The sequence below is a fragment of the Chelonoidis abingdonii genome, chromosome 22, assembly GCF_003597395.2.
Source record: "Chelonoidis abingdonii isolate Lonesome George chromosome 22, CheloAbing_2.0, whole genome shotgun sequence".
NCBI classification, from domain to species: domain Eukaryota; kingdom Metazoa; phylum Chordata; order Testudines; family Testudinidae; genus Chelonoidis; species Chelonoidis abingdonii.
Window position 1 is genome coordinate 3,986,628 of NC_133790.1, and position 14,134 is coordinate 4,000,761.

The 14,134-nt window shown below is 42.8% G+C and overlaps 2 protein-coding genes across 6 annotated transcripts in view; one reads left to right on the top strand and one right to left on the bottom strand.

Moving 5' to 3' along the window:
• Window positions 1-14,134, top strand: part of KCTD10 (potassium channel tetramerization domain containing 10) — a 399,500-nt gene that overhangs the window by 351,833 nt on the left and 33,533 nt on the right. For 2 of the 5 annotated variants that reach the window (XR_012654701.1, XR_004377158.2), the window contains exons 6-7: window positions 700-895; window positions 10,716-10,811. Coding sequence is in view for 3 of the 5 variants with exons in the window: in XM_032805427.2 (XP_032661318.1) it covers window positions 700-895; window positions 1,563-1,781 (415 nt within the window). In the remaining 2 variants the exon portion in view is untranslated. Of the gene's footprint in view, window positions 1-699; window positions 896-1,562; window positions 5,785-10,715; window positions 11,344-14,134 lie in introns of those variants that run through there. The other 3 variants (XM_032805427.2, XM_032805428.2, XM_032805429.2) reach the window with 2 other exon arrangements.
• Window positions 8,727-14,134, bottom strand: part of MYO1H (myosin IH) — a 36,395-nt gene continuing 30,987 nt past the window's right edge. The window contains exons 25-30 of the mRNA XM_032805426.2: window positions 13,736-13,829; window positions 13,018-13,073; window positions 11,995-12,130; window positions 10,696-10,763; window positions 10,259-10,356; window positions 8,727-9,097 (exon numbers count right to left, since the gene is read on the bottom strand). Coding sequence (XP_032661317.2) covers window positions 8,956-9,097; window positions 10,259-10,356; window positions 10,696-10,763; window positions 11,995-12,130; window positions 13,018-13,073; window positions 13,736-13,829 — 594 coding nt within the window. The 3' untranslated portion in view covers window positions 8,727-8,955. The remainder of the gene's footprint in view (window positions 9,098-10,258; window positions 10,357-10,695; window positions 10,764-11,994; window positions 12,131-13,017; window positions 13,074-13,735; window positions 13,830-14,134) is intronic.

Consider the following 14,134-nt stretch of genomic DNA (forward strand, 5'->3'; position numbering starts at 1 on the left):
TCCAGGAGAACGGGCTTTTCCCTTTACTGAGTGTTTGTTGTTGACATATGCAGTAAGCACTTTTCCTGCGTAGTTTGTGGAGTCCCTGCTAACAGGGGTTAGCTTTCCACAGGAGAAGTTTCCATTTCTAAGTGCACACTTGCAGCAATAAAGAGCTTTCTCTTTAATACCCAGCTGTAACCTGCAGGGGTTCCATGGCAAAATGATGCCCTGTCTTCTGCATGGCCTGCAGCGGTCTTACCTACAGAGTTGGCAGTTGGCCAGGAGACAGAGGGCTGTGCCTATGTGGCTCTCAGTTGAGCAGGCGTGGTGGCAGGGCTCTCATCCTCATATGTGACAGTATCTAACTCATCACAACACTGACCCAATCCAGCTAATGCTAAAGTTTAGTAGATGGACTAGGTTAGTTGAGGGATGGATCCTGAAGCGGTTACTCCCACCACTGACCCTGTATTACACTCTGCACCTTCTTCGCCGAAGGCCAGTCACCCTTCAGCTGCAGGCTCTCCCCTAATGTGGTGAGTGATTCTAAGTGAGATGAAGCAGCCCCAGAGCTCAAGTCTAAACACAACCTTGATGGTTGGTACAGTAAATAAAGGGAGGCAGGACATCTAGACCTCCAGCTGCCTGAATCTCCTTAGTTCTTATTTCCTCTGCGTGGCATTAACTCTGTTTGACTGATGCCCTGTTCTCTTGCAGTAATTCTGATGACAACATGCTGAAGAACATCGAGCTGTTTGATAAGCTGTCACTGCGGTTTAATGGGAGAGTCCTCTTTATTAAGGATGTGATAGGAGATGAGATTTGCTGCTGGTCTTTCTATGGACAGGGGCGTAAGATTGCTGAGGTCTGCTGCACCTCCATTGTCTATGCTACTGAGAAGAAACAGACAAAGGTAGGGATAAAACTCATTCATGCAACCTAGTAGCTGCTGTAAGAGTAATGTCCTGACTTCTGTTCTGAAACCTCCCTTTAATAGCTCTCTCCTCCCTAGAGCATCCACTATACCTTCTAAAGAGGAGAGGGCAGAGAACAAATCAAACTAATAAGTTCTGTGGGACAGGGATAATCTTGTGCTTGTGCATAGCACAATAGGGTACTAACTTCCAGATACTATCACAATACAAATAAATGGAAGCTCTGATCTTTAAACCCACTCATGCATTCACCCAGCTTCACTTTTTTAACATATAAAGATACTTCATGAAAACCAGGAGTATTCTGTTCACATACAATCTTACTTTGTGCAGAAAGAATCTGCCTTTGCATCTGCCTTTTTGTGGTAATGCTCATGTCTGAGAACACTGGACATTGGACATCTGAGGCTGAAAGCCAGTAGGTGGAGCAGAGAAACATAGATCATAAAGAGTTCCTCTTAATAGCTTTAACTTTTTGCAAGATTTCACACTTCCTGCAGAGTACCACCATCCAAGAATAATGGAGAGGATTTCTTAACTACCAAAGGGTACATAAAAACTGGAGGGCTAGGCTGACATTTAAGCCAACCTGGAGTGAGTAAGATTGATTTTGCTTCTCCTAAACTAGCTGTTTTGGGCACTCAGGTGGAGTTCCCAGAAGCCCGAATTTATGAAGAGACACTGAACATTTTGCTTTACGAGGCTCAGGATGGACGAGGACCTGACAACGCGCTTCTGGAGGCTACAGGAGGGGCAGCGGGCCGCTCTCATCACCTGGATGAGGATGAGGAGCGGGAGCGCATTGAACGTGTGCGAAGGATTCATATTAAGCGTCCAGATGACAGGGCACATCTTCATCAGTGAGGAGTGACAGCTGCAGACTGCACAGCCCTCTTGGGAAAGCTGTGGCCTGGCCTGCTCCATTATTTACAGTTGATGAGCAGTCAACTTATTTATGTTCAGTGAAGTCTATAAAATTACATTTTATACCAGACTAGATTTGGGATATTTAACGTGAAGTAGAGCTACTGGAGGAATAAAGAAGGTATCAAGGGTCAGATCAATGCATTTGGTGTAATGTCTCTGAATTTTCAGCACTCCTTTTGCTGCTGTTTTGTGGTTAGAGAGGAGGAGTGTTCTCTTCCTTCTGCCTCTTAGTATTTATTCTGCACTTTCTCTAGGATTTTCAAAGAGCTGTCCACCTTTCCTACAGACCCATGTTTAGTCCATCCCATCTGAACCTCCTGTACATGAGAAATGCTATTCTGTGCCACAGCGACGCTACAGAAACTAACCCCATCTGCTTCAGCACTTTCTCCACTCTCCTCCCCACTGGACATTTAAGGGGGAAGGCACCTTAGATAGAAGTGCTTCAGCCTTGCTTTCAGAAGATAAGGTTCTATGGACGCTGGCTTCCCTCCAGAATAGAGTTGCTTTGTTTGGTTTGAAATAGCAGTGATACTGTTTCAGAACCAGACCTGCTCTGGGGCTAGGTCTTGCTGGTTGGCAGAGACTGTTTTTTGTTGAGTCTGAGTAGCTGCCAGCACTAAAGTTCAAAATTCAGGCAGTATGTTAAAGTGAGCTGGTTGTGGCATCCCCTGCTTGAGCTTTGTGGTAATGGTTCAGTGAAAGTGGTATGCTAAGGCCTAGTGGAGAGCCCTCAGCCTTTTTATGCTGGAGTTCAAGGATGGGAGATATTTATGCTTTATGTAAATGGCAGGCTAGGAATCAGACTTGCATAACACTTTACCTAAGGTATCCAGGATTTCTACTGTAATCAGTCACCATTTAACATTTACTCTTAAACGCAAAATGTAATTTGAAGGTCATGCTAGATGACTTTTTCCACTTTCGCCTGAATCAATAGGGATGTTTTTCTTTACAGCTGCCCTAGATAACTCCCTCATGGGCTACTACTAACATCGTGTAATCCTAGTCTAAATATGGAGCTAATTACACATTTGCTCATAGTTGGAGTTCTATAAGGGATACCAGGAGCTTTACCTCTAGTGCTGTTATACTGGTGCCTACTGGGGAGAAATGGGTGGCCATCCCTTTAAGTGTTAATATCTCCAGCTATTCTTCACTGTCTCTATCACAGCATATTCTAGGCCATCTGGAAGAAAATGGCTACAATAATCTCTAGAATACTATATAGACCTTTACATTTTCTAAGATTGCTCTTCTGTTGCAAATAATGTGTTTTATCTACCTCCTAGTCTCTTGTTGCATAGTAGAGTGTCAAGTAAAAGTGATGGTGGAAGTTCATATATTATTCAGAGGCAGTGGGTGTTGTTCAAAATAGCAGCCAGAGTTAGTTGGTTCTAAGTTTTGGAAGGAATATAAAGCCTCATGCTTCAGGGATTTTGAATGAGACCTTCACACAGGGCAGATTGTTTCTTGGAGCTTCTGCTGATGCAGAATGGTATTGGCCTCTCTTGGAACTTGGATGATGGACTAGCTGGACCACCTGTCTTGTGATTCCTGTTTTCCAGTAATGTGGCTAGCGGGAAGTCTGACAAAAGTAATGGTTATGCTGTAAAATTAGCATAGACCTGATATCACTTAGCATGTGTCAGAGGAATATTAGTTTTAAAGGCATTACTATCTTGGTTAGCGTCACTCGCTGTTGCTCTCTAAAGTAATGGTTGGTAGGAATGGTATAAAGCCATACATACACCTGCTTGTAGGGATTACTGGACAATCAATATTTTGACTTGTTTATTCACGCCTAGGAAAGTGAGTGTGGAGACTGCTTTTCAGAGGCAACTGTCTATCAGCCAAAGATGATTTTCATGGTACAGTTCTGTTTCTAGTGCCTGTCTTCTAGCCCCTCAAACATTAACTTTCTAGTAGTAAAGTTATGTAAAGAGGTCACTGTGGTAAAGCTAGTTTCAAACCAAACAGTCAGTGTAGCATCTTGAACTGTGTGTAACTGACAGATGTGGGCTCAAAGTGCAATCATAGCAGTGTTTTGTATGTAGATACTGTAATACCCACCCCCACGTGTCTAAGATTAGAGAAGCCCTGCTAGGGTCCAGTGTTTAAACTAGGCTATTCATTTTAATCTCAAGTCTGTACTGACAAAGGAAATGGTTTGTCTGCCACAGCTACATGTGTTATTTGATTTCTAAAACTCTTGTCACACTGAAGGAAGTTGTTTTGTCCCTCCCCTCCCCTGTCATTGTTCAGTTGGGGGGATTGTTATCTACAAGCAGAGCTGGGGGCAGTGGTGAAGGAAAAAGCCTCCGCTCTAGTGAACTGCACACTTCTGTATTTCCAATACTCTGTACTTTGAGATTTTACATGTTTAAGAATTTAGCTCTTGTTTACTAAAGCACAACCCACCACTGTTACAGGGCTGACTGGTCAGTTGTGTAGAGAAGTGAGTGACATGAAATCTGCATTTTCTGTCAAGAGGTCCAATCTCTCCTGCTGTCTTTGCTAGTGCTGTTGTACCAAGCCGGCTGTGTTTGCAGTGTCCAGATAGCACTATACATTCCTGAATGAGAAGGAAGCAACAGCATTTCTATTTCTACTGTGATAAGCCCCGAGAAGAAGGAAAATATACAAGACTGCCTGTTACATTTTGAGCTTAGTATAAATACAGGGGCTTAGATTTCTACCCCTGGGTGGTACAATTTAACAAACAAAGGTTTCTAAAAACACCACCTTTCCCCAGCCCTTTTTAATCAGACTAAAAAGTGGCATTTTCCCCTCCTAAATAGCTTTAAGTTACATTAATACAACTCAAGCAAAGGAGAAGGGTTTTTTAAAAGCCATGTTAGTCAGAAGGAAGGATTGAGTTACTGTGACAGCAGTTCAGTACATTCTTGGTTTAGCTCACTAATTGCCTTAGTTATGCAATACAAGTGTACCATTGTCTTGTCTGTTAGAAAATAATGTGCAGTATGTGATCTGATCTGACTGTAGTTATGGATGGGACCATAACCCTCTGAGACTCTGACCTCAGAGGACCTCCCTCATGCCGCAGCACGGAACAAAACATCCTCTATAGCACAAAGCTTATTAAATAGGGTAGAAGTTTCAACAAAGCCTTAATTATGCTGCAGAATATTAAAACCACCAGCCAGGGCCTGAAGACCAGCAGAAAGGTGGCCTTTAGATTGTATTGGAAGCCTTGAATACAACCCCTTAGCTGTTAGGACATAGCTTTCATCTTCTGCATACTTTACAGACACTGACAAGTCAATCTTAGTGCAAGCCTCACTGTGCTTTAAAATAGATCTCCTGACAACACAGCTGGCTTGGGATAGTTTCACTAACTTACAGGCTTTCAATACCATCTTAAGAGTACACTTTTTTTTTTTTTCCCCAAGCGTGAGCTGTTCTTTGAGAAGCCTCATTAAGGCCAAGGGATCATATAGAAAGCCTTTGCCTTTACAACTTTCCTGAGATGAAAAGAGATGCAGTTTTTATGTAACTAAGGTCACCCCCAGTTGGTAACAAGCAGTATCTCAACCAGCAGCTGCAAGAGAGCAAGGCAAAGTGCATAACTGTTTCAGGCTCATGCCATTGTTTCCAGCATGTAATACACACAGTAATATTGGCAATACAGAGTGCAGCTGAACCAGTTATTCATGGAAATAGCTTGTCCTTTAAGGTAAAACAGCGGAGCTCATAGCTGCACCTTGTTTTTAATCTTAAGGCTGGTTCACTGAGTGTTCTGTGGCCTGGGTTACACTGAACATACGGCACTAGTAAGCTCATCTGCTTTGTACAGTCACTAACTTTGTATAGCTATGCACAAAAAGCTTAAGCTGGATTCCTGTGTATGGTTGTGTATGCAGTATGTGCTAGTTTGGTTTGATTATATGCAAAATAAATTAGAAATGTTTCATATTTACATCCCTATTGATTGTTGTTTCTCTTTAAAGCTGTCCCTCGTCTTATCTGGCTGGCTCCCATAGCAAGTGCTTTTTTAGGGGAAGCTAAGTCATGTTATAGTCTCCCCCTAGATTGATTGATTTATCTTCCGATACTGATTGTAGTTGAATAGCTAGTTAATCCAGACTCTTCCCCCTTCAGTAGTACAGCAGCAGGATTTAGAGGCAGCAAGTCAAGGATATGTAGTCTGTGGCTTCAGCCCATCCCAAGCAGATCTTGGTATTCTGCTTTGATGGAGCAAGAGGAGGAGTACTTGCCTCATCCTTCACAGCATAGAGAGTGCTAAGCTAGCAAGAACCATTTTTAATACATCTGCAGAGCCTGGGGAAGAGGGAAAGGAGAAATACCCCCCCAGAGCTGCCACCACCACACCTCTGAGCTAGAAGAGTGGCCAATCAGGAGCTGCCTTCATTCCCTATAGAACAGTGTTCAACTTGTTTTCATTTGTGGACCCCAAAATTTTTTTCAAATTGAGGCATAGACCCGTTTGGACATGTTAGTCTGCTGCACCCCTTGCCTCCCATTCCCCCAGGAGTCTGCAGATGATCGGTTGAAAACCACTGCTCTACCAGATTCACTTTCCAAGCAGCTAGAGAAAGTAGTTTTGTCTCAGTGAGAGGAGACAGTTGAAGACTCTGCAAGTCAAGGGATTGTGCTTTGTTCAGAAACAGATTAGAATTAGAAAAGGTTCAGAAGAGGGCAACAAAATTGATTAGGGGCATGGAACAGCTTCTGTATGAGGAGAGAATAATAAGACTGGAACTTTTCAGCTTGGAAAAGAGATGACTGAAGGAGGGGATCTGATAGAGGTCTATAAAATCACCACTGGTGTGGAGAAAGTAAATCAAGTGTTATTTACTCTCTCATAACAAGAGCTAGGGCTCACCAAATAAAATTAAGAGGCAGCAAGTTTAACACAAACAAAAAGGAAGTCTTTTCCACACATCACAGTCAACCTGTGGAATTCCTTGCCGGAGGAGGTTGTGAAGACCAAGACTATAACAGGGTTAACCAAAAGAACTAGCTTAGTTCATGGAGGATAGATCCATCAATGGCTATTAGCCAGGATGGGCAGGGATGGTGTCCCTAGCCTGTGTGTGCCAGAAGTTGAGAATGGGCACAGGATGGATCACTGATTCCCTGTTCTGTTCATTCCCTCTGGGGCACCTGGCATTGGCCATTGTGGGAAGACAGGACACTGGGCTAGATGAACCTTTGGCCATTCTTACGTTCTGTTGTTTCAACTCAATTAAATTTAAAGTCAAAGAATGTTGTTCCCCCCCCATCTTTTATTTTCATTTCATTACTATTCAGGGCCTTGTACTCAAACAGTGCGCTGTGTATAGCCATTAATATACCAGACATGAAGAATGACTCAAAGAATTCTGTCTACTATAGACACTAACTGGCCAGAAAGAAAAATGGGTGAATGTGCTTTCCAGCTAAGCAACCTCATCTAGTACTATGTTGAGTCAAGTAAAGAGAATGTGTTGCCAGCCTTATTTTTGCTGTGTTCAGAGCACACACTCGCTCTGTCCACTTAGTCTCTGGTGCATCAGGGTGAAGTCAGACTGTGCTGCCTCATGGGGGCAGAGCTGGTTCCAGACCATACTGCCACATTTGCCAGTCTGCAGTTTGTGCATTACTCCTGGTTAGTGCCATGAATTGCTCATTGATCCCTACTGAACTGCTTTTGTTTTTGCTCAAAGTCTTTCCTGGATGGTTAAGATCTTAACTTGACTTACCCAGTAAGTTAAGACAAAGCTATTTTGCATGTTAGAGAATTTCATCGTTTGGGTTAACCAGATTTGACATTTAATATTAGTAACTAGAATCTACATCAATTGGAATGTTACAGCAACATAATGGAATCTAGGAGTTAGCTACAGTTGAATATTAAACTTTAGTTTAAAAAAACCCCAAAGTGCTGAAATGATGCAGGTGAACTCAAATCACAATAGTCTTATGGCAGCAGAAAGCTTTCAGCTGGAAGATGTCAGTGCTGATCTCATCCAGTGGGTTCCTTTCCGGTATGAGCAAAGATAGCGATAAGCAGAGCAGGAATTCCTGTTCACCATTAGGACTTTGTTCTGGTTGACACCTGTGATAACAGGAAGGCGTTATTAGCTATTTTATTGCAGTGCAGACATTCCAGCCTTGGTGAGAATGGTGTGGAAGAACTCCTGATAGTCTGAAGTGGCTGCACTGGAGAAGTGATGTGGCACTTCAGTGCCAGGAAGCATATTATGCTGCATGCACCTCTGGGGATCAGCAAGGAAAGGAAAGTGATGCACCCACGTGCTTGAGTTATGGCTGAAAACCCACTCACACCCAGAGACAGTTACTTCTCATGGAGAAAAGACAGACATGCCTACTGCCATCTTTCAGCTTTAAATTAAGTTGAAGTGTTGCTTAACATGCTGGCATCATTGCCTGTGAAACAGCTTCTAAGAGAGAGACTCCTACCTTTCCCTGTATAGGGTTAATTTGCTACCTGGTGCCCATGAGACATTTGGGCTGGTGGAGGAAAAGTTCCCTTCACTCTGGCTTGTCAGTCAGTCTTCCTGCTCTTCTCTACCCAAATGCTAGCAAGAAGGTGGAAGAAACTCCCTGGTGTGAGGCAGGATTTATCCACCAGTCTCTAGAGACTTGATAGTGCCTTAAAGACGTGGTTATGCCAATGGAACCATGGGTTTCTTGCTTTCTCAGGGAAAGCAGGTAAAGTTTGCTTATTTCTTCCTAACCACCAAAGTCACAAACTCTGCTCTGGACCTGAATGTCCAGCTGTGTTTGTAGGCTCACACACTGCCACCATAGAGGAAGATTCTGCAGTCAAGTCTGATGAACAATTCTGTTGCTGCAGAAGCCAGAAGAAAATCTAGCTCCCCCTCCACTGCCAGGCTGGCTCTGCAGGACTAACAGGAGGAAGCAAGAGTAAGAATGTGTAACTAAGGTGAATAGGCAGGACTCAGAATACACAGAGTGGAGATGTATTGAGTAAGACGAAGCATAGTCATTTATCTGACCCCAACACTGTAATGCACAGACAACGAGAGGAAGGAATCGGTCCCGTTTTCCAAATGAACAGAGCAGTCTCTGCTCACTTACATCACCCATGTGAAAAGCAGTGTCAGATGTAACTTAGAATTCTAGTTCTTAAATCAGGTCTTACCACTGTTAGGTGTCCATTTTTGGCTTTATAGATCTGAGGCGCCTGCCCAGTTGTGAAAGCTATCATCCCTGCTTTCCCAGAACTGATGTGAAACTGGAGGCTGCAAGTGCACAAATGTATATTACTTGTTATGTGCTTTCCTTACAATAGCTTTACTCTAAGATCCTCTTTGGTTCTGTTCCCCAGGCAGATCTCATTAAGTTAAAGTTCAAAACCCCTCAGACAAATAAATTCTCTGAACAATTGCACTTGTGCAACCAAGCCAGAACAGCAGTTTGATTACTAGAACACCCTAACTAATGAAAGAAAAAAAAAATAAGCATGCTAAATGAGGGAGCCTGGCTGGACTGAACAAACCTAAATGCTGTATTACAGTAACCCAATCAGAAGGAAGATAAAGAGCAGGAAAATGTATCTTTTGCAGTCCATTGGTTTCAGTCTAGGATCGATACACATCACCTCCCTGTCTCGTGAAAGCCCACAAGGCCTAAACACATACTGAGCCGGTAGCATTAGTCAGATGTTATCTGGAAGCAACTGCCTCTGCTCAGTGTTTAGCGTCTCTAGAACCTGCTCCTGTCTAGCTGAGAGCTGCATTTTTCTGGAGTGATCTGGATGGCACACTGTCTAGCCATTGGGTCAGCACAGCTCAGTTTAAAGAAAACCCAACCATTAAGCTGCTGGCAGTTTAAGGCTCCTCCATGATCTTGTCTTTGCAGTATGTTCGATCAAAATGAACAGGGTATCACCCAGCTGACTACACAACAGTCAAACAACTCAGACTTGTTCCCATGGCAGGAAGCAGTTTGAAAAATATTGCATTTTAAAGGTTATGAAATGAAAAAACTCTAAGTAAAACCGACAGCTGATTATCCAGCTACACAGACATGCTGGAACCCACATGTACTATGGGGACATATCATTCACGCTAGCACTGATACACGATAGTCCACTTGTACATAGTGCTGCATCTCTTCAACCTGCTTCACCTACATCAACTAAGCCTGCACAGTCATCACTACCACAGCTACTGCTGGGGAAATGTCTGTGAAACAATTACCTGAAAACTAGCTCCAAGCTCCAGATTACTCTCCTAATGAGCTTAAGGGCCAAATCCTGCCCTTTGATGACGTAAGCACACTGCATTGTCAGGTAGGTGTGGACTGCTAGGTCAAAAGATTTTTGGCTGACTAAATGGGAGAGCTCAGTGCCACGTAACCCCTTCATAAGATGTAGCATGAATGGCAACATAGGTGCTTACCTTCCCTGAACAACTTGGACAGCGTTCTGCTTATTGGCCAGCATGCAGAGCTTTGTGACAGTCTCAAAGATGTGCTCACACTGAAGGATCACGTCTCCCTGAAAGCAGAAATGGGGACAAAATAATTCAACATTCTTAGGCACAAGGGCAAAGAGCTTTTCATCTCAGACCAGCAGTGAAGCTAGACAACATTTTGTAAACGTAGGGAAATACTTTCACAATGGCCTAGCAGTGGCAGAGAAATGTCTGACACTTTCTAATGATAGGTAAATTAACAGTTTATGGTATTTTTTCCCCCCTCTCAAACCAGTGATCCTGTATAAGGAGGTTTGTGAAATGCCTGCCCCTAGTGCATTTGGTATTTATAGCAAGTTGGTTGTTTCATGTGAAGACATTCCACATTTGCCTGGCTCATTAGGAGCTTTCTGATAGTTTACCTTCTGTTTGTTGCCCTCAGGAACATGGATGACCAAAAGCCCATCATTCAGATTGCTGGTAGAAACACCTTAAAAAAAAAAAACCCAAAAAAACACAATCCTCATCCTGGGTGAAGGTTGGTAGTTTTGTTTACAATATCAGGGCCCTCAAGCTGTGGCTTGTGTGTAGAAAAGGATAATACACTGAATTTGTACCTTTTCAAGTATGAGGAAAACCTTCTCTCCCACTTACCAGATCCCAGAAACCTTTGCTCCAAAAGCAGCTGAGAAATAAGCATCAGTGCCAATTCCTGGACATTATTCTTACATTGCTTCCCATTTGTTTTTCCTGTTTTAATTCCTAACATACTGAAACAGCTAATTTTGAAAATATTCTGTTTTATCTAGCCATAATCAAGGATTTTTTTTTTTATGTAACCCCATCCCCTCCAACAAATTCCACTATCTTGCCAGAATGGGGTATTAAAAAAGCACACACTTTGAATGTGCAGCCATGCCTTTCCAAATTACACCAGTTTCATGGACATGTGCATAAGCTGCACTTTAGATGTCTGGAAACTTATTTCCTCTGAAGAATCTAGTACGCTAATCCCTTTTGCCTCATGTACTGTTTGCTTTAGTTAACAGATATAGTTCCCTAACCTCGAATAAAGATTTGCATGCAGCACATATACAGATACAGACTGCTACTCTACTACAGAGATCAGTGGTTTTATAAATAGAAAGGATTTGTGCAATTAGTGGAGCAACCTGACATTTGTTCCTCAGATGAGGTCTGGTTTTGAGGTCATTTAATAAGATTCCTCTCCGAGAGATGCTTGTTAGTTACAGTAATGGAGAATCAAAGGTGTTTTCTCAAACAAGAGTAGAGAGATATAGTTACTACCCCCACAAGTAATTCAGCCCAGAACTGAATGAACCCTTTAGACAATAGTAAGACTTAAAGGAAAAATCCCTGTAGAGTACGGTTGTTTAGAAAAAAGTGCTAGTTTCTGATACTCAGGCACACGGTCACAGGAGGTCACACTGCATTAGCTGATGAATTGTCGTCATCCTTCAGCGAATCACCAGGAAACAAGTGAAGCAATAACCCTCTGTACTTGAGAGCTTCTTTTTACAAACCACCAAGAAGTGTAAAGGATTTAATCACTAAGTTAAACAGCAGGTGAGGGGGTTGGAAACCTAGAGGGAAGGAGGAATTAGCAAGGGGGTAAGACCTCTTTCTCTTCACATTCTGCCCCTTTGCCAAGACCTTGATGACCTCTGCAAGAGAAGAACTAGCACTGACTTACATGTTACCTTTCAGAGTCACATAGTCTATCTTCTGTTTGATCTTGGCCATTTCCACCACATAAGCTGCTGACTGGGTCAGAACAAGTTGCCGTTCTCGTGCTTTAAACCCATTCCTGTTGTATTTTACAACTGGCGTCCCATACTGAAACAACATGTGAATGTTAGCAGCTCCCAGCGAGGTTAGGCTCCAATTGGAGACAACTCAGGAATTAGGCAACATTAGCTTGAAATTCTGGGAACTATAGCATAAGACAAGATTTAGGGTGTTATTGCCTTCCCCTGTTTAGAATACTCTGGAAATAGATAGTACTGGTTTCATTAAGCTATGAAATTGGGGGTGGGAGGTTTTGCTGTGAGTGGGGGCAGATCATGAGATTTGGGGAACAGTTTATTCTGTAACTTTTTTATGGCCCTCCAGCTTTATGGGATAACATAATGGGCACTATATGCATCTGCAGTTTAACCGTCAGTTATGTGCTGGCAGAGGCATAACAATAATGGGGCATTAAGTTGTTGGGCTTCCATCATTCAGCCATCCTAGAAAAGGAAAGCAGCACTGAATTCCCTGTCAACCACTCCATCTACAGGATTCTCAAAACAGAATCAACTGAGCCTGAAGATGCTATTAATGTGTTAGGTCAATAAGCCCCATAAGAACTCCCCACACACATGATCAGATCAATAAACCATTCCCCCACGATGAAGGCTTAAAAAGAACCTCTATACTATAAATAATTTTGTGTTTCTTCAGCTTCCTAGGTACATACTTACTCAAAAGCAGCACAAGGATGGTCTTTAAAGTTAAACTCACATAACCCAGACATGGGTCTGGCCAGTGTGAAAATATTTGGCTACACTGGTTATTTGATTGCATGTATCATCCTTTAGAATTGGCTGTGACACTGTTTTGAAGTCACAAGGTTAACGCTGGCATGTTTACAAGTCTTGGCAGTAACCTGGTTAAGAGAGAGGGGGATGACAGTGAGATGTTGCTGATAAGATGTTCAGTCACAGATGTCTCCTCCTTACCTTGACCTTCTCACCACGAATTAGTTGCAGTACTTTGGGGTTTACGTCTTTCTCACCTAAGAAGCAAACCAGAAACACGTACCACACGGTATGTAAGTGTATGCAGTGCCACCATGTCCATCAGAATTGATCCAGCCTCTGCATTCGCTGTTTTAATCTCAATAAGCTTCATCCACATTCTAACTCTGAACGTTCCATGATTTTATGGCCTCACTTAGAGGGACTCCTGAAACTGTTGCTGCGAAATATTTGTCCCAAAATGTTAAGATTCATTTACTGAGTAAGGACATTTTATACTGACCTGTCTCTTGCCCCATTGATCTCATAGGGGTACATCCTCAGCTTGGATAGGACTAGCTCCCATTGATACTTCTCCAGTCCGGCTCTTCTTTCTTTAGAGAGAGCTAGGTGAAGCTCCTTCTCAGAAAGCATCCCATTAATAATCAAAACCATCTCCCAACGCAACTGAAACACACTAAAATCTGTGTGTATTTGAAAGGTCTCCTCTAACAGATTGCCTTTGGGTGTCAGTTCATAATAAGCCACAGGATACTGGAACCCAGAGCTCAGTCAGCAGAAAACACTTCCTACAGGACTTAACTGGATAGTCCTCACTCAGGCAAAGCTTCCACAGACCTCAGGATCTGTTCCCCAGTATATTAAATGGGACTACATTGAGTAAGGCGCACAGGAGTGAAGTTGTTTGTTGTATACTCACTTAGCCTGGTGTCTGCAAAGGGCTGGCTTATGCTCTGCGGGTAGCCATCCTTCTTCCCTCTGAATATGGCACTTGCTACTACTTTTTGCTGCAACTATTAAAAAGAAAAAAACAAACAAACAATCTTTTTATATTCCCAGGAGAGTTTCCCCACTAGCCAGATTAGAGCCTGAGTGAAGGGTGTCACTCTTAGAGCAGGGTTCCTGCGATTTGTGCATTAGCTGTAAAGCTGCATTTCTCCCACCATGTTTAGTTTATTCCTGTGGTGCTACTGCAAGGATTTAGTAAACAACCAGCCTGACAGGTGGGGTTTTTTGTTTTTTTTTATATATATAAACACTGTTCATCTGAAAAGCGATGGGAAACAGTCCCATTCATATTACACAGGTCTCCGCTTAG